Source organism: Diachasma alloeum, unplaced genomic scaffold (assembly GCF_001412515.2).
Source record: "Diachasma alloeum isolate Michigan unplaced genomic scaffold, Dall2.0 Dall_scaffold_00197, whole genome shotgun sequence".
In the NCBI taxonomy this organism is placed as follows: domain Eukaryota; kingdom Metazoa; phylum Arthropoda; class Insecta; order Hymenoptera; family Braconidae; genus Diachasma; species Diachasma alloeum.
Window position 1 is genome coordinate 1,867,432 of NW_021680362.1, and position 17,355 is coordinate 1,884,786.

The 17,355-nt window shown below is 37.0% G+C and overlaps 5 protein-coding genes across 10 annotated transcripts in view; 2 read left to right on the forward strand and 3 right to left on the reverse strand.

Moving 5' to 3' along the window:
* The window catches only part of LOC107048754 (sulfite oxidase), an 8,982-nt gene extending 7,668 nt beyond the window's left edge, over window positions 1-1,314 (reverse strand). Inside the window, exon 1 of the mRNA XM_015272110.2 lies at window positions 877-1,314. Coding sequence (XP_015127596.1) covers window positions 877-935 — 59 coding nt within the window. The 5' untranslated portion in view covers window positions 936-1,314. The remainder of the gene's footprint in view (window positions 1-876) is intronic.
* Window positions 914-8,446, forward strand: LOC107048783 (armadillo-like helical domain-containing protein 3). Its single transcript, XM_015272156.2, has 5 exons — window positions 914-1,405; window positions 2,360-2,547; window positions 4,394-5,081; window positions 6,255-7,342; window positions 8,116-8,446. The coding sequence occupies exons 2-5, from the start codon at window positions 2,401-2,403 to the stop codon at window positions 8,206-8,208; spliced, it is 2,016 nt and encodes a 671-aa protein (XP_015127642.1). The 5' UTR covers window positions 914-1,405; window positions 2,360-2,400; the 3' UTR covers window positions 8,209-8,446.
* LOC107048786 (hydroxymethylglutaryl-CoA lyase, mitochondrial) lies at window positions 8,008-10,420 on the reverse strand. Its single transcript, XM_015272168.2, has 2 exons — window positions 10,264-10,420; window positions 8,008-9,458 (listed from the first exon to the last, which is right to left on the reverse strand). Exon 2 carries the CDS (start codon window positions 9,452-9,454, stop codon window positions 8,468-8,470), a length of 987 nt encoding a protein of 328 aa, XP_015127654.1. The 5' UTR covers window positions 9,455-9,458; window positions 10,264-10,420; the 3' UTR covers window positions 8,008-8,467.
* LOC107048787 (protein FRA10AC1 homolog) lies at window positions 10,011-13,026 on the forward strand. The gene is made up of 4 exons (XM_015272169.2): window positions 10,011-10,349; window positions 10,504-10,669; window positions 12,011-12,170; window positions 12,342-13,026. Exons 1-4 carry the CDS (start codon window positions 10,243-10,245, stop codon window positions 12,635-12,637), a joined length of 729 nt encoding a protein of 242 aa, XP_015127655.1. The 5' UTR covers window positions 10,011-10,242; the 3' UTR covers window positions 12,638-13,026.
* The window catches only part of LOC107048784 (cytosolic purine 5'-nucleotidase), a 19,513-nt gene continuing 14,779 nt past the window's right edge, over window positions 12,622-17,355 (reverse strand). For all 6 annotated transcript variants that reach the window (XM_015272158.2, XM_015272162.1, XM_015272161.1 and 3 more), the window contains 4 exons: window positions 16,817-17,339; window positions 15,225-15,761; window positions 14,226-14,345; window positions 12,622-14,103 (listed from right to left, as the gene is read on the reverse strand). In XM_015272158.2, the coding sequence (XP_015127644.1) occupies window positions 13,942-14,103; window positions 14,226-14,345; window positions 15,225-15,761; window positions 16,817-17,339 (1,342 nt within the window). In that variant the 3' untranslated portion in view covers window positions 12,622-13,941. The remainder of the gene's footprint in view (window positions 14,104-14,225; window positions 14,346-15,224; window positions 15,762-16,816; window positions 17,340-17,355) is intronic.

Below are 17,355 nucleotides of genomic sequence, written 5' to 3' on the forward strand. Positions count from 1 at the left end.
CAACTGCGTGAAACACACAGTAGTATGAAACTTCAACTGCGTGAAATACACAGCAGTATGAAAATTCGGCTGCGTGAAACACACAAACTTCACGCATGCGTGGAGTGTATGGAGTGTACGGGAGTGATTCACGCAATGGTGCGAATAGTCACGGCCAAAATTTAATAGAAAAACCTATCGAATTCGTTAGAAAATTCTATTGAATTTCTATTGAGCTGTTCCTTTAATTTTTTTGCCGATTCTATTGAAATGTTCAATAGAAAATATTCAGTAGAAAAAGTCAATCGAATTCTGTTGACTTTTTCTATTGAATGTTTTCTATTCAACATGTCAATAGAATCAGCCAAAAACTAATAGAAAGTTTAATAGAAATTCAATGGAATTTTCCAACGAATTCAATAGGTTTTTCTATGACATTTTTTCGTGCGTGATTCACAACAAAATTAAGTGATAATCGAAATTTGAACATTTTTAAGTGATGAAACGGTTATAATATTACAATTATCTCAATTATAATTAATTTTACGACAAAATACCGTTACAATTATTTTGTAGAAAATTTTCTCACCTATAAAAACAGTATTTGCACATTTTCCCCTGAACTCACTCAATCTGGAGACAATAGCGTAATTAATAAACATTCTCATTACGTTGTCATTATGTTTTAATTTAACAGGTTATTGACACCTAGACATCCGCGATTATTTTATAATTCAAATAAATTTCGGGCTGCATTGAAGACATTCATCGATTATCTCAATAATGATCGATCTTCCCACAGAACATCACAGGACTTTTTTGTAAAAAATGTTTTCACCCACGAAAAAAGTCTCCTGACATTTTCCCTTGAGCAAACAATAAATATTACAAACTTACCCAAAATAATGTTTACACTTCCCCTCAACGATTCTCGAAATGCTGAGTCTCCCGAGCATCGTGGGCCCGGACGAATCACCTGTTCACTACCTGTTTACGTTCCAAACGGAGCAACAAAACCCTCCCCCACTAAAAAAAAACAATAATAAAAATGAATTATTGAGAACGACGAGTGCCCGCAGCCGCCCCTAAACACTACACCTAGTTCACGAATTGCTACGTGTTCTCCACATTCTTCATTCTTGTCACCAAAACTGAGAAAATTATTCCTCGCATAACAAGACAAGTGTTTTCCAATCATCTGTTGAGTGAAGTTCGATTGTATTGGTCAGTACCAGGCATCAATGGCGGTCTATCATTCTTCTTTCGGGGAAATTGGGGGTTATTCCGGTGACAAACGGAGCACAGTGTTCCCATGACCCCAAGGGTAACAAGTAATATCTTAGAATTAGTGAAAATAAAAGAGTGGTGATAACAGATAAATCGACCCAAAGGATTGACAAGTAGATTATTAGGAATTTTTGATGAGGTAAGTTTGATTGATTTGATTGCATTAACAGGTGCAATTGGAGCACTTCTAACCTACGAAATTCTACGAATATTTTACGATAATATCCATGAGTATGTCATTTTGCATCGTTTAGTTGATAAATTTTGAGGCTTTCAGGGGTGAATTGTCCACTGGAAATCGTAATGCCACGGGAACCTCTGCATAATAGATTGTTGTTTACTCGTTTTTTATTATTGTTATTAATTCGACGGTTTCAATGAGTATAATACAACAAAATTTTTTATCGGAAATACTGCAAATTCTCCTGAATCATATCCTCATGGCATTCTCAAGGGGAAATTACAGCAAAATTGAATTTTTTAACGACGAAGAAAGACTTATTAGACATTTTTCAAGCTGCAGCAACTCATTGAATGGTTGACAATGAAAAATGTTGATAAAATTCATTAGTTTATTAGTATACCATGCGGAAGTAATCTAAGTAATCATACGGATTCCACTTGGACTCGTAATGTCATGTAAACCTCTGCATAATAGAGTGTTTTTACTCCATTTTTTATTGTCATCAATTCCCATTGCATATTCAATTTTTTCCATGAGTAATACAACAAAATTTTTTGTCGAAAATATTGCAAATTCTTCTGAATCATATCCTCATGACATCCTCTGGGGGAAATTGGAGTAAAATAGAATTTTTTGAAGACGAAGAAATACTTTTTAGGTATTTTTCAAGCTGTAGCAACTTATTGAGTTGCTATGATATGTCATTAATAATTTTGTCTTCAATTTTCATCTTTAATTTTCATGAAATTGCACAGCAGAACCCCCCTATTTCGATCAACAAATCCCTAAAAATGATGAAAAATTCTCCCAAAATTTGCTGCACCTTTCCCCAATCAACAATCATTGAAAAAGAAAAATTAATTCAACTCCTTTTATGATGTTTCTAATGAGAGCTAATGCGTTTAATAGAGAGATGATGAGCAATAGCTGAAGGATTGAACAAGTAAATTATGGCTATGAGGAAACGAAGTGGCTCTGGCTCGAAGCGCCAGCACAAAGGGAAGCTCGTGCCTATCTACGAGAGCCTCTTCAGGGGAGAGGACCTCACGCAGTCGCATCCCAATTTCTGGAATGAATTGTTCCTCATCAAACCGATGGTAACGATTGTCAATAGCAAAATTGCATTCACCTCTATTTCTTCTTGGTTCTGGGGGCTGATTTCACTTTCGAGAGCTTCTGTAGATTTTTTTTGGGGTCCTGATTCGCCTTTTCATGGGGTTTCTCCTCGTACTTTATCCTCTGGGGGGCGAACTTGTTCTTGAGGTGGAACCAGGCCTCACTCGTCTGGATCCGGTACTTTATGCAGTTCAGTTGGAAGAGACAGACTCTCCCGTAGTATTTCGTCATCTCCCAGGAGGGGATCGACTGGAATTGGAGGGACAGGGGTTTAGGGGGATTTTCGAGGGGGGCAGGGGGCGTTACCTGGATAATTTTGCACATGAATTTCCCAAACGACATGATACATCCTAACTTTTTGTGACGTATGTCATGGGATAACCAAAGATTTGGGGGCGTTTGTCACATGTCAATTGTTATGTCTGGAGTGGAGTAGTTATTCGAGGAAAAGTACGTCGGAGATTTTTTGGGGGATATCCTCGAAGGAAGACATTTAGAGAAATTTATTAAATAGATATTTGTAAAATAATTCATATGAAATTTTTCATTCATATAAATTCATATAAATCGATTTGCAAAATAATTCACATGCAATTTTTTACAAAAAAAGAAAATCTTGTGAACTCATTTCGTAAATATATTTGAAGGGAAGGGGAGAGAGATTTTTATCAAAAGACTCATTTAGTAGAGAATTTTATGCTTGACAGAAAAAGTTCTCACACATTTTTCCATTACGTTGAAAGATATTGGCGAAATAACTTCTATGAATTTTTTGTCGCAAAGAAGTGAATGTGTAACACATTTATCAGATGATTTTGCGAATATTTGTAACAGGAAAATGTTAGGGAAAATAATATGAAATTTTTCCTTAAACTTGAACCTTTCACAGATATTCCTTGAAAGAAAAAAAGAATAATAAATAAAATTAATATTCCTGACTTTCTCCTCAAAAGAAAATGAATAATAAATACATTCAGCAGATTATTCCGTGAACATCTTTGAAAGGAAGATCTTGTCATTTTTATTCAAAATTTATACTCTATGAGAATAAAATAAATATTTGTTAGGCGTCTCACATCCGCTTGCAGTATGATCCATTTATAAACCCAAAAACTTCATTAGGCATCTCAAATCGAGGCTGAGATTCTTCGTCCTCTCCAAAAAGAAATAAATATGAAATGCATTCATCAGATTATTTTGCGAACATCCTTGGAAGGAAGATCTTCAGAAACCTACATCCTCGTCATTTTTATTCCGAATTTTTAATTTTATTCAGAACTCTACAAGAATAAAATAAAGATTTGTCAGGCGTCTCACATCCCCTCGCGGTATGACACAATCATAAATCCAAAAACGATATTCTTCGAAAGAAAAAAAGAATAAATAAAATTAATATTCCTCACTTTCTCCTCAAAAGGAAATGAATAATAAATACATTCAGCAGATTATTCCGTGAACATCTTTGAAAGGAAGATCTTGTCATTTTTATTCAAAATTTATACTCTATGAGAATAAAATAAATATTTGTTAGGCGTCTCACATCCGCTTGCAGTATGATCCATTTATAAACCCAAAAACTTCATTAGGCATCTCAAATCGAGGCTGAGATTCTTCGTCCTCTCCAAAAAGAAATAAATATGAATTGCATTCATCAGATTATTTTGCGAACATCCTTGGAAGGAAGATCTTCAGAAACCTACATCCTCGTCATTTTTATTCCGAATTTTTAATTTTATTCAGAACTCTACAAGAATAAAATAAATATTTGTCAGGCGTCTCACATCCCCTCGCGGTACGACACACTCATAAATCCAAAAACCTCATTAGGTGCCTCAAATCGAGGCTGAGATTCTTCGCCTCAGCAGCGACCAGCTCCACACCTGCAAAGCCAACCTGAACTCCCTAGTCTGTCACTGCGTGGACACCCTAGTTGACGAGCACCCCTTCCGCGTGGTGTACGCCCTGCAGACCCTGGCGGCAGTGATCCAGTCAATGTACAAAAAAGCTAGTCAAATTGACAGCGACTTCAGCTTAATCGACATTCTCGTCGGCTTGGAGTCGGCAGAGCAGCGGATGACGACCCTCATGCAGCACTGCAACAACTTCCTGACGGGCGAGTACCCAGACAGCCTGAAAGCCCTCTGCCTCAAGCTCCTCCTGATCATCACGACAGGCATGGACAACCTCAACCAGAACTCCCTCCTCGAGCACGTCATGGTGAACGGTGTCTTCGAGTCGTTGATCCAACTCCTGCGGTCAACGGCGTCTCGAAATCGTCATGGGAATGATGCAGTTCTTCTTTTAACTCTCCTAGTCAACTACAGAAAGCACGAGAGCACGAATCCTCACATTGTGAAGCTGTCGATCCTCGATGATGAGCTGGCTCTCAATGGGTATGGCCAGGTCATCTCGAGCTCCCTCACGGACTTCTGCAGACTTTTTGTGCAACAGAAAGCGGAGGTGCAGACCTCGTGGCTGTCTTCACTCACCAGCATGGTGGGAAGCATGTTCATAGGTACAATTTTTTGCAATATAGGGGAGAGTGGGACAAAATGAAACAGCCGAAAAACGACTATTTTGACGCAATTCAAGCAAAAAAAATTATTTTATCAACTTTTTTTATTAACTTTTTTTTGAAGAGCAAAATCATAATTTCTCAACTTATTTAAGGGAGAGTAGGGTAAAACGGCCCCTTTTGACTTTTTTGTAATACTCATAACTCGGAAACAAATTCATTAATTGAGATCAGTTTAGGCTCATTCTAAAGGGGAAGAAGTGTAGTTTCCATCGAAAAAACATGTCATTTCATTCAAAATTCAATGAGCTGTTAACATTTTTGAAAAAATCAAAAGGGGCCCTTTTATCCCACTCTTCCCTAAATTTTAAATTAAAAGATGAATATTACCACCAAATTACGACTATATTACTTGAATTTCTCTGATTTCTACTAAAATTGAAATTTTCAATTATAAAATTCCAGTGTAGCAGTAGTTTTTGGGAGAATCACATTGAATTCTATTTGGAAAAAAAATCATGAAATTGTAATGGAATTCCAAATTTTTAATCAGTAAGAAAACAAGAATTCCTCAACTTATCTAAAATAGAAACACGAATATTCAGCACCAGCTTAGACAGGATTGTCGATTAATCGACTATTCACGAATATATTTACCTGAATTTCTCTGAGATCTATTCATTTGTGTTCAATAATTGATTTTTGCTCAAATTGTGAATTTTCACTTGATAAAAATTTTCAACAAGTCTACTGAACATTTCAGCCGGGAATTCTCAACAATATACAACAACTCTCAAAAAAAGCAAAACATCATCTCCCATCCAAGAATTAATTCTAAACCTTTTTTTCTGCAATCAAGAACTAAAAATTCTGGAACAAATGGCGATGTTTTTCTTTAAAAATTACAATAACATATTTCAAAGAACCAATCCCATAAAAACCATTTCGAACTATTGAATCTGCTCTAATAGGAACGAATCGTGCAAAATGTACCTTTCTCCTTTTTTTTCAAATATCAATAGCTCCTTGAATTGCCAATGAAATGGGACAATGTTTGGGAAAATAATCTCATTTCATTAACAATTCCTCATCCCAAGGAAAATAAAATTCTTTCCCTTTGCGGTACCCCTAGCAATGCAAAAAAATTCAAGTGTGCATTAAAAAAATTCCCAGGTGAAGAGGAAGCCAACAACCAGCAAGTCCGGGCGAACAACGCCCTCCTGCTGGCGCTGTACGAGGCAACCCACCTGAACCGCAACTTTGTCACGACCCTGGCGTTCACCCAGAGTGACACATCAGCCCCCCCATCCCCGAACAACACCCTGGGTCCGAACGCAGTGGCGCCAACCCAGCCCCCTGACATAATAACCCAGCCCTTCAACCTCCTCGCGACCTTCCTGCAGTACTGCTCGATCGTGATGCAGGTAATCAGGACCGAGGCCATCCTGAACAACGTCAAGCTCTGCTTCTTGATCCTGAGTTGCATTGCTGAGGACCAGTACGCCAACTCCTTGATGCACGACGCCAATCTGGCATTTCGAGTGCAGCTGCATCGAGTGCCAATGCACCACAGGAAGATCCACGACAAGGCAGCCCCCACCCAGCCCCTGGCTGCCACTCTCCTGGACCTGCTGGTGGAGTTCATCACCTCTCACATGATGAAGAAGTTCCCTCTGGAGCTGTACCACCAGTGCATAGGGGTCCTCCAGAGATTACTGTGCTATCAGAAGAGGTGTGGGGTGAGGCTGGGGTACCACTGGAAGGACCTCTGGACAGCATTGTTCAATTTACTTAAATTCCTGACGACCCATGAGGCGCATCTCGTGAAGAAGATGAACATCTTTCCCCTGGCCATCCAAGTCGTCAACATTCTGAATCTCTTCATCACGTATGGGGACACATTCCTCTCGTTGCCCAGCAGTTACGACGAACTTTTCTACGAGATCATCAGAATGAGACTGATATTCACCAATCTGAATGCCATGGCACTGAGGTACTCGACGATGGAGGCGTATGAGTACAAGGAGCATGCACTCAAGCTGATGAATTGTTTGGTGAATATGAGGGATATTGTTAATCACTTTCCACCGAAAATCGCAGCCTGGCTCGCTGCGGAGAGCCTCTCGACTCCGACTGAGCAACAGATCATGGCGATTATCATTCAGAATTATGATACGCTAGGACTGAAGCTGCAGGATAATCTTGATCAGTATGAGAGGTATTCGGAGAAGCCTAATCATAATGGCTTTTTTGAGGAGATGGTGAGTTTTTAATGATTTTTTTAAGGCTGTCTTTTTAGAAAATAATTCGATGATTTTTTTTTCTCCATTTTTGCGGTTGCTCTTTGATAGAAGGAAATTTAAAAATAGAGATAGATAGAAATCAAAGATGACAAATTTTATGGGATAAATATCAGGGAATAATGATGATTAATTTTTGAATTTGTCGATTTTCGTAGAAAAATCGATTTACGTAATTTTGGAAATATCTCTAGGAATAAAATTCTGTATGAAAAGAGCGGCTTAGTATTCCCGTTCTGAGTTTCTGATTTCTACTCATTTTCGTGAAATAATTTGTGTAAAATAACAAGCAATTTTCATTGACTTTTTCCTCAAATATTGAATTTTCAATTACGAAATTCCAGTTTATTAGTATTTTTTTATATAGGAAAGGAAAGATCTTGACATTTCAATGAAATTCTAAATTTTTGGCCAACAACAAAACGAGAATTTCTCAAGTTGAACTGTTTGACTTGAATTTTTATTTAAACCATGAATATTCAGTACCAAATTCGGCAGAATTTTCAATTAATCCAAAATTACAGAAAATTAAAATTAAAACAGCAAATGAAAATTTACATTGATTTTTCTTCAAATAGTGAATTTTGAACTATAAAATTTATTGAAATTCACGTTGAACTGTCACTTAATAAAAATTTTCAACAATATTTCCCTTTCCTCTCCAAGAATATTCCCACGAAAATTTTCTCTCGAATTCAATTTTTAAAGCCTACACTTAAAATTCACCTCCACAGGTAACTGGAGTAATTATTGACACCCGTGCCTCGATAGACTTGAACGCCCTGGACACCCAGGAGATCCTCCAGGAGCTCTCCAACATCTCGTAGTCCCCGTATAAACCCTCCAACCGTACTCATCACCATCAATCAAACGATCAATTTCACCTCCACGCTCAGAATACTGGAGTCAATGAAATGCGCCTTCAAGGTTTACAAAAAAATATGTATATTATTCAAGAATATTTAAAGAAACAAGAGTGTTCATCGAGAAATGTCCCGAACTGATGAATGATATTTTTTAACGAGTGTTCAGCTCTGCTCTGTAAGTAAATGCCTTTTGAAAGAAGTAATCTCGGAATGACTGCCTTCAACCGGAGGATCTCTCCGTCCTCTTCCTCGAGGCGAGAGCCACCCCAACTTTGGACTGGTTCTCCCTCCCCAGCTCTTTACTGATCCACACCCCAATCTCCATGATTTTCTCCAGGTCGACCCCAGTCTCGAGTCCCTCCCCATGCAAAAGATAAAGTAGATCCTCAGTGGGGACATTCCCCGAGGCTCCAGGGGCATAGGGACACCCCCCAAGGCCCCCAACAGAGGAATCAAATACCCTGACCCCCAGATCTAGACCAGCGAAGATATTAGCCAGTGCCTGTCCATAAGTATTATGACAATGAAGAGCAAATTGCGTCAGATCCCCAGAGGACGAGGCGCTCTTCACCTCGTTGAGGACGTTGACGATTGTCCTCGGGGTGCCAACGCCAATGGTGTCCCCCAGGGAAATCTCGTAGCATCCTGCCTCCAGCATCGAGGCTGAAACCCTTGCAACCATCGAGGGTTTAGTATTCCCCTCGTATGGACATCCTGCGATGCAGGAGACGTACCCCCTGACCCTAATCCCGTGCTCGAGGGACTTCTTGATGACCTCCCCGAGGCGTTTGATGCTCTCGGCGATGGAACAATTGATGTTCCTCATGGTGAAGGTCTCGGAGACTGCCCCGAAGACTGCGATCTCCTTCGCTCCAGACGCGATGGCGGAGTCGAGGCCCTTTAGGTTTGGAACTAGGACTGGGTAGGAGACTCCTGGAGCCTTGGTGATCGAGCTGAAGACCTCGGAACTATCCTGCATCTGCGGGATCCACTTCGGGGAGACAAAGCTGGTGGCTTCGATGGTCTTCAAACCAGTGTGAGAGAGCTTGTTGATGAAGGCGATTTTTGTTGAGGCGGGGAGGAGGGTCTTCTCGTTCTGGAGACCGTCCCGGGGGCCCACCTCCACGATCCTAACGAAGTCACTGAATCTTCGGGGGGTGAAGATGATCCTCGTGGGGAGGACGGGTCGCAGTGAGGCGAAGAACATTTTTCTGGGATTAAATATCACGTGTGGTTAGTCGCAGAAAAAATCTCAGAGAAAAATCTAGTGAATGTAAATAGTTGAATAGAAAATTTTATTCTGATTTCTATTGAATTCTATTAGTTTTTGGGGTAATTCTGTTGAAGTCATGTTTTAAAGAAATTTTTCATTCAAAATAGTGAATAATTTTGATTGTAATTTTAAGTAATTGGCATAAAAGAGAAATGGAATTTTTCAAATGAATTCTAACTGAATTCCAATAGAATTATCATACAGTTCCAATAGAAATGAAATGAATTTTTTAAAAAAAGGATTTCTATCAGGTTTTTCTCTACGTATGACGCTTCAAAAATTCCCAAATTTTGATAATTATATAGATATTTCCAAATTCGAATAATTTGGTTAATTATAATTTTAATAGAATTGGCACAAAAGACAAATAGAATTTTTTAATGAATTCTAATTCAACTCTAATAGAACTCCCGTACAATTCCAATAGAAATTCAATAGGATTTCTTCAAAAAAGAGCTTTCTATTAACTTTTTCTCCACGTGTGATGATTCAAAATTCTGATAATTTGGCAATTCTCATTTTATTTGAATTTACTTGATTCGAATAATTGGGTTGGCTTCTATGTCACGACAGAATGCCACATGAAATTTCGCCCACACCCTGTGCATGTGTGAGTTGACTCAGCAAAAAGAGTCAAAACATCAGTTCAGCACCTCTTAGATTAAAAGTCCTGCGTCCTCCAGACAAATACAAATCAATCAATTCTCATAAATAAAACCAGAATGTTCCCTGCTTACGCTTACCTCTCAGGCTACGACAGGCACAAGAAGCTCATAAACGACTACCTCCTTCTCAGCGGTAAATCACTCGGCAGCCTCAAACGAGACACGTATGTAGAAACCCATGACGTACACATCAACTATATCAACACTCATTCACTCTTCGTCCCGCAATTCTTATCAGCTGTTTGTTGATGCAGAGTGACTGAGTGTCGAAATTCATTTCGAATATGCGTGATTCAAACAGCTCTTGAATGATTCGAGGTCCCGGGACAAGAACGATCACGATGTCATCAGGGAAAATCATCGATTCCTGTGGGAGGACGAGGACGTCCCAGACACGTGGGAAAATCGTCTTGCCAAGAAGTATTATGACAAATTGTTCAAGGAGTACTGTATTTGCGACTTGACGTATTACAAGCACAACAAGGTATTTTTTATATTGATCAATTGGCTGATTTACTGATGCATTCAATGATTTAATTATTTTTCTTTGTGTTGAAAATAGAAATTTATCAAGTATGAATTATTTGAATACAAGTTCCATTGGAATTCTGGGTGTTTTTTAACATCTTTTGAAAAAGATGCAATCAGGGATGGCCAATATTAAAAGAATTTGCGACTTAGCTTGGTAAAGGTTTAAATATCCTTATCAATATTTAAAAATAGTTTGGGAGGGGGTAGGGTAAAACGGACACTTTAGACTTTTTTAAAATTATTCACAACTCAGAAACAAATGTATCAATAGAGCTCAGTTTAGGCTCATCACAAAGGGAAAGAGTTGTTCTTTGTATTGAAAAAAAATGATTCAATTTCATCAAGATTTCGACCCGTCACTAATATTTTTAAAAAAATCAAAAGTGTCCATTTCACCCCAACCTCCCCTACTATTGTTAGTTTAAAATTTCTGATTAATATTGAATTAATAGTTTTGAAATGCCTGAAATTCGCTGATTCCAATACCATTCGAGGGGATTCTTACACTACTGAGTTCCAATAATCTCATTGCCTCTTTACGTTGGGTATCGCGGGTCTTATTAATTATATACTAATGATGAATTAAATGTTTGATAATATGAGACTTTAAATTGTTCATTAAGTAAATAATTCTAATTTCTAATAATAATCTAACAATCGGCAATCTTACTCCCTAAATTATTGGTTAGTAAAATATTTCAATATTTGACTATTTAAATTGATGGTTACTCAAATATTTAAAAATTTGAGAGTAATATCAACTAAATGACGGGGTCAAAATTTAAGAGTAATTATGACTTATGGATATAACTATCCCTGGATGCAATTTTGTTGGGCGATCTTTTAATCTTTTGATCTTTTGATAGAAAAAATTCAATTGATGTTTATTTTTCAATAGAGTTCTCATTTTATATAGCCAATGTAAATATCGTAAATAGTTCTTTAAGCAAACGAAGGTACAAATTATGATAATTTAGTAGCAAATTAAAATTTTTACCGTAATTACTCTCCACATGCAATGGGACATTGTATCCTTATGCATTAAATAATAATAATAATAGAATTTAGCATTAAGAAACGAAGAAAAATACAAGGGAAGAAACCCAGAGAGTTTTGCCTCCAGGAATTTCTATAAAAACAAAACATATGTAGCTTATAAAATACTACAGAATTTTGATAGAAATTCAATAGTTTTCTTAGTAAAATGCCTTTTCAAGAGATGAAGATTCTTCATGCCCATCAAATCTTCATCCCATTTAAAGACACTTATGAAAAACTCCTGCATTTTCCTCAGGTTGCTCTACGATGGAGAACCGAGAAGGAAGTTGTCGTGGGAAAAGGACAGTTTGAGTGTGGAAACAAGAAATGCTGTATGAAGGAAGGATTGAGGTCCTGGGAAGTCAATTTCGGATATGAAGAGCATGGGGAGAAGAAAAACGCATTAGTCAAATTGAGTAAGTTAATTTTTCCCAACAGTGCAAGTCCAATCTTAGCACAAAATTCTAATAATAATTCGCAGCATCACAATTTGATTGAAAAACCAGTAATTAACGTACAGAACAAATTATTAGAAAAGATTAATCTTCCCCCTCCCATCCCAAAATGAAAATAATCTCTTCTCCCAGGATTATGTCCGGACTGTTCAGAGAAGCTGAACTACAAAACGAAGAAACGAGAAGTCAAACGACAAAAGGCTCTGAAGAGATTGGGAGTAGCCCCCGAAAAATCCCAAGTGGGTTCAACGTCAAATGAAGTTCCTGAGGCCACAATTAAACTAGAAACCGAAGAAAAAGATAACTCTGAGGATCCCCAAGCATCCCACCCAGAAGACTCTGACATTTGGAAGGGAAAACCTGTGGAGGGAGTCGAGAAAACCCGAGAGGAAGAGTTTGAGGAGTACCTGGCTGATCTTTTCCTATAAACAATTTTATTCATCAAAACAACTGATTAACTTTCTTCCTCCATCTACAAACTTACATTACATTATATTCAATATATTAATTTATTCAAAATAAAAGGTATTTTCTATACAAGTCCTGGGATATTGTATAGTTCAATACGAGAATAATGCACTTAAAATTCATTATCTTCGCCGAGAAATCACTGACTAATCGTTGATCTAGTTATTGGTCGGATATATTTTTTCTCCAATTAACATTGTACTACAATTGGATGAAATTTTCGTGATTAAACTCGTGTTTATCCACAGAAAGTAACTAAAAAATATCTGTAACTTCAATAATTTCTTTTTACGTTTCAATAAAGCACTGGATTACTGTTAATCCTAGAAATTTCGTGAAAAATTCTCAACATCGCGATGATTATTGTTCATTACTCCAACAATTTGTGCGACAACTAATTCACAACGAAAGGAGGAAAATTTCACCTAAAAAATTTCATTCATCCTCGACAATTTCAATGAGGATATGTAACGAGTATCAGCAATGTCTAATTATCGAAGAACCTATCTGAAGGCCTAAATGTTATTTTAATCGTTAGTATTGTCGGCTTGAACGTGACAACGTGAGCAATTACGTCATACGATTGAATGTAAAAACCGAATAGAATTTTGATTATTCAATTAGGCACGTCAAACCCTTCAATTTGCAATTTTACTCATCATCAAAAGGACTTTTTTTCGTATTAAAAGTTACGTCTAGTGGTTTAGCTAGAATAAAAAGACTAATTATTCGTTGTACTTTGGAAAAGGGATCGCCTGGCGATCGTTAACTTATTTACACTACAAAAAATTATTAGTTGAGAGATAATTTTGGCTTTTAGTGGTCATTCGATCAAAACAACGTTAACTGTTGGATCTAGAGAAAAAAGTAAATGAATCATTTTCCAAAGAAAAATTGAGTTGCATCCAATGTTTGTCTTGACATTTACTTCTGAAATTATCCATTATCGAGAGAATTTCATCATTAAAGAAATTCCATTTGACCATTTAAATCCAAAATCTCTTATCAATAACTGGGAAGTCGAGAATTTGAATAAATCGAAATGTTTGAATCAAAAAAGAGAAATAAACAGGCGAGGAAAATTGCTGGCAAGTGATTGAGTGGAGCCACGCAGATGAAAAAAAAATGAGCTATTCAATTATTTTCAATAATTTCTATCTAATTAAGAAACTTGGCATTGCTATCTCAGTCTCGCTTTTGTGGTTCCACTAGAATAAAAAAAAATCAAGGATTTCTTGAAGAAATAACAATAGCTCAAGATGGTTTAGTTACAGCTGGACTTCCTGTTGCCAGATTTTCGTGAATTCTGCTTCTGGGAGTCGCTGTCCTCATCACTGCAGTCCTCGTCGTGCGTGTGAGTCACATTACGAGGGGTTTCTGGTCTCGCATGGGGAATTAGAACATTATTTTCAACCTCCAGAGCTTTCTGAATACGAGAGAAATGAAATCAAATAATTAAATAAATGAGAAAAATGATAATAGAAAAGAATAAAATTATAAAATAAATTACGTCTTCAGTTCGGATAATTGTTTGAAATTAATACTCACAGCTGCTGGATGATTCTGCAGTTCATCCTCGTACGATAGTTTGAATGTCCTTGTTCTACTTATCATTGGAGTCTCCATTACAAAACGTTGTTCGTGAGCCACTGTACTCTCGTGTGGCATCTGCAATTGAATTGTTAAATAATGCAGTTATTCGTATTCCCATTGAGGAGGAATTAGGTTTTAAATAGAACGATTGGAAAATTACTGCTGAAATTTCAAAAACTTCAAATAAAAAATCAGTCAATTTCAAAATCAGAAAATGGTTGAAAATTATGAAAATTCATTAAGGATATGATTTAAATTGAATTCACCTTCACAATATTAAAAATTAAAATACTATTAATTAAACTTCAGAAAATATCTAACAGCGTAAACAATTTCTTTAGAAACCTTTTTATGAAGAGAATTCTCATAATCTAACAAAAATCTGATATTTTCCTCTTAACTCGTCAGTTTCAAGGCTATTTGGAGAATAATGTCTGCGGTTTTTTCACTTGTCTCCTTTCTCTTCACAAAATAATCCATAAATAACTTCTGAGTAAAGATACTTATAGAAATTTTGAGTGACTTCGTTCACTGAGAGAGTAATCTAAACAAAAAAATTCTGACATTTTCTTCCCAGCGCTCAAATTGCGTTGAAAAACCCCTAGTATTTTCAAAAAAAACTCAATGGCCCGGTTGCACCAGCTCCGGGTAACGAAAACGTCAGATAAGAAAAAAAAATTAAATTTGGATGTTCGATGTTAATTCAAATGGGGCTGCAGGATAAATAAAAAATTATTCTTCCGGTCAAATATTGAAAAATTATGACCCCTACGATATAATTGACCCCGAGGATAACTTTTACCCTGGAGTTTATTACAGGGATAACAGGGCTTGATGCAACCGGGCCTATGGAATGTTTTAATTTGTCTCTCTCTTTTACAGATTTTTTTTGAAAAATCTTTGAAAAATAAAAAAAATTAAAAACATACAATTCCATCCGCAAATTGAACTTACCAGCATGGCAGGTGCTCTAAACATGTAGGAGAATGGATAATAAATGAGATTCAGGAACGTTGCTGCATACAAATCAGCATACCTCACGACCTGACTACTGAAGAAGGTCTGTCTGCTCCCAGACCTGAACAGTGAGCCCATCATACCATAAGCGAGATCCATCTTGTGAGTGACATCCCTGATAGAAGCCCTGAGTTTCGAGATATCAGGCTTCTCCTTGGTGCTGCTGTCCAGATTCTTGTACATCTCCCCAAGCATGACATCGAGATTCTGCAGCTCAGCGAAGAGCTGACACTTGTCAGTCCACACGTGTAGCTCCTGCACAAGTTCAGGAACAATCAAAAATGTTCTCCAGCCCCTGATTTTCTTGCTCTTCAGAATGTCTCCGAAGATGTGATCTCCAATGTAGAGGACGTCTTTTCCTTTGGCTCCGATCATCTCTGTGAATACGTCGCAGGATCCTCCGGAGTAAACTTCACCTGTGTGCAGGGGACCTTTGTGAGTTCCCAGCTTCAGAGCTCCAGTTTTTGTGTCCACCTGTGAGGAATAATCATTGAGCGAATGCGTAGAAATAAAACGAATTCATTGAGGAAATGAGATTGAACAACTACAGGCGCATATCATCAAGTGTAATTAGATTTTTTATTCATTTAGGGAACTAATGAATAATAATGGGAATTTAATGAAAATAACTGCATTTGCAGTAGAAGTATACTAAATTTTTGAATAATGAATAAATGAAGTAAAAATACTGAATTTGAGGAATTAGAAATAAGTAACTTGCGAATTTACGAATACTGCTAATTTTTTGACTCAATTCACTTCTTAAAACTGTCATTATTACTTTTTCATCTAGCTCAATTTTTATTTTATCAATAAAATTGGATTTTTATCTAATGTAGTCAAAAGTGATAATTAATACCAGATTGTAGGTGAATTGAGTGTAATTAATTTTTTTCATTCATTCAGAAAATATTGAGTTATGTATATTATTATTCTATCAATGTTTTATGTATTGAAAAGAATTTTTCTACAGCTGCATATCATCAAGTGTGATTAGATTTTTTACGCATTTAGGGAACTAATGAATAATAATGGGACTTCAATGAAAATAACTGCATTTGCAGTAGAAGTATACTAAATTTTTGAATAATGAATAAATGAAGTAAAAATACTGAATTTGAGGAATTGGAAATAATTAACTTGTGATTTTAACGAAACTAGTTGCATTTGTAGGGGAATAATACTAATTTTTTGACTCAATTCACTTCTTAAAACTGTCATTACTACTTTTTCATCTAACTCAACTTTTATTTTATCAATAGACTTGCATTTCGGAAAATTCATTGATGAATAAACCAAAAATATCCAATTATGTCTATTATTATTCTATCAATGATTCATGTATTTAAAATGATCACTAGTAATTTCAATAAGAACAATTGCATTTACCCACTAAATTTCCACACATTCCAAATATTCTTGAAAATACAATGAAATAAATTTGGCACTCATTCCACTTGTCAAAAAACTCGTGGAAAAATTAAAATAACTAAAAATAATTCCACACTCAGGATGAAATAATGACCCACCTGTCTCAGGATCGTTCCCTCCCCGAAGAACAGTGGTTTGTTGGCATCGACAACAATGGTATCGAAGTACGTCTTCCAGTCGCTGTGAGGCTCGTCAGGACGTGCCCCGTGGGGAAAATCAAAAAGATAGGTCATGATCTTGTCTGTAAATACGTAGTCACTGTTCGTGAGGAGGAACACCTTGGCTCCACTCTCCCTTATCCTCCTCAGGAACATGGGGAGACGCTCGTCCTTCTTCACGTACTCCTCGAGGTTCTCTGTGGTCTTTGACTTCAAGTCCCCCTGGATGTGGATCCAGTCCACTGCGTTTCGAACGTCCTGAAAGATGCTCTTGAAACTCATCGTGAGCTCCCCCTCCTTTACTCCGGTTTTCTCTCTGGTGTACTGCGGGGAGTTTGTGAAGAAGTCAATGAGACACGCGATCAGGTAGGTCTCGGGGAGATTGAACAGAGTGTTCAGGACGTAGACTCGGTTCTCGTCGAGCTGGAGGAATTTGTTGGGGTAAAGTTCGTATACCTGTGAACTAGCGATGAATTCAA

Excerpts from the sequence above, each read along its gene's own strand:
- LOC107048783 (XM_015272156.2), top strand. The coding sequence starts at position 2,401 with ATGGCTATGAGGAAACGAAGTGGCTCTGGCTCGAAGCGCCAGCACAAA. Across the intron at positions 5,082-6,254 it reads GGTGGGAAGCATGTTCATAG|GTGAAGAGGAAGCCAACAAC; the intron begins GTACAATTTTTT and ends AAAAATTCCCAG. Across the intron at positions 7,343-8,115 it reads ATGGCTTTTTTGAGGAGATG|GTAACTGGAGTAATTATTGA; the intron begins GTGAGTTTTTAA and ends TCACCTCCACAG.
- LOC107048787 (XM_015272169.2), top strand. The coding sequence starts at position 10,243 with ATGTTCCCTGCTTACGCTTACCTCTCAGGCTACGACAGGCACAAGAAG. Across the intron at positions 10,350-10,503 it reads GGCAGCCTCAAACGAGACAC|GTCCCGGGACAAGAACGATC; the intron begins GTATGTAGAAAC and ends GAATGATTCGAG. Across the intron at positions 12,171-12,341 it reads AAACGCATTAGTCAAATTGA|GATTATGTCCGGACTGTTCA; the intron begins GTAAGTTAATTT and ends CTCTTCTCCCAG.
- LOC107048786 (XM_015272168.2), bottom strand. The coding sequence starts at position 9,454 with ATGTTCTTCGCCTCACTGCGACCCGTCCTCCCCACGAGGATCATCTTC.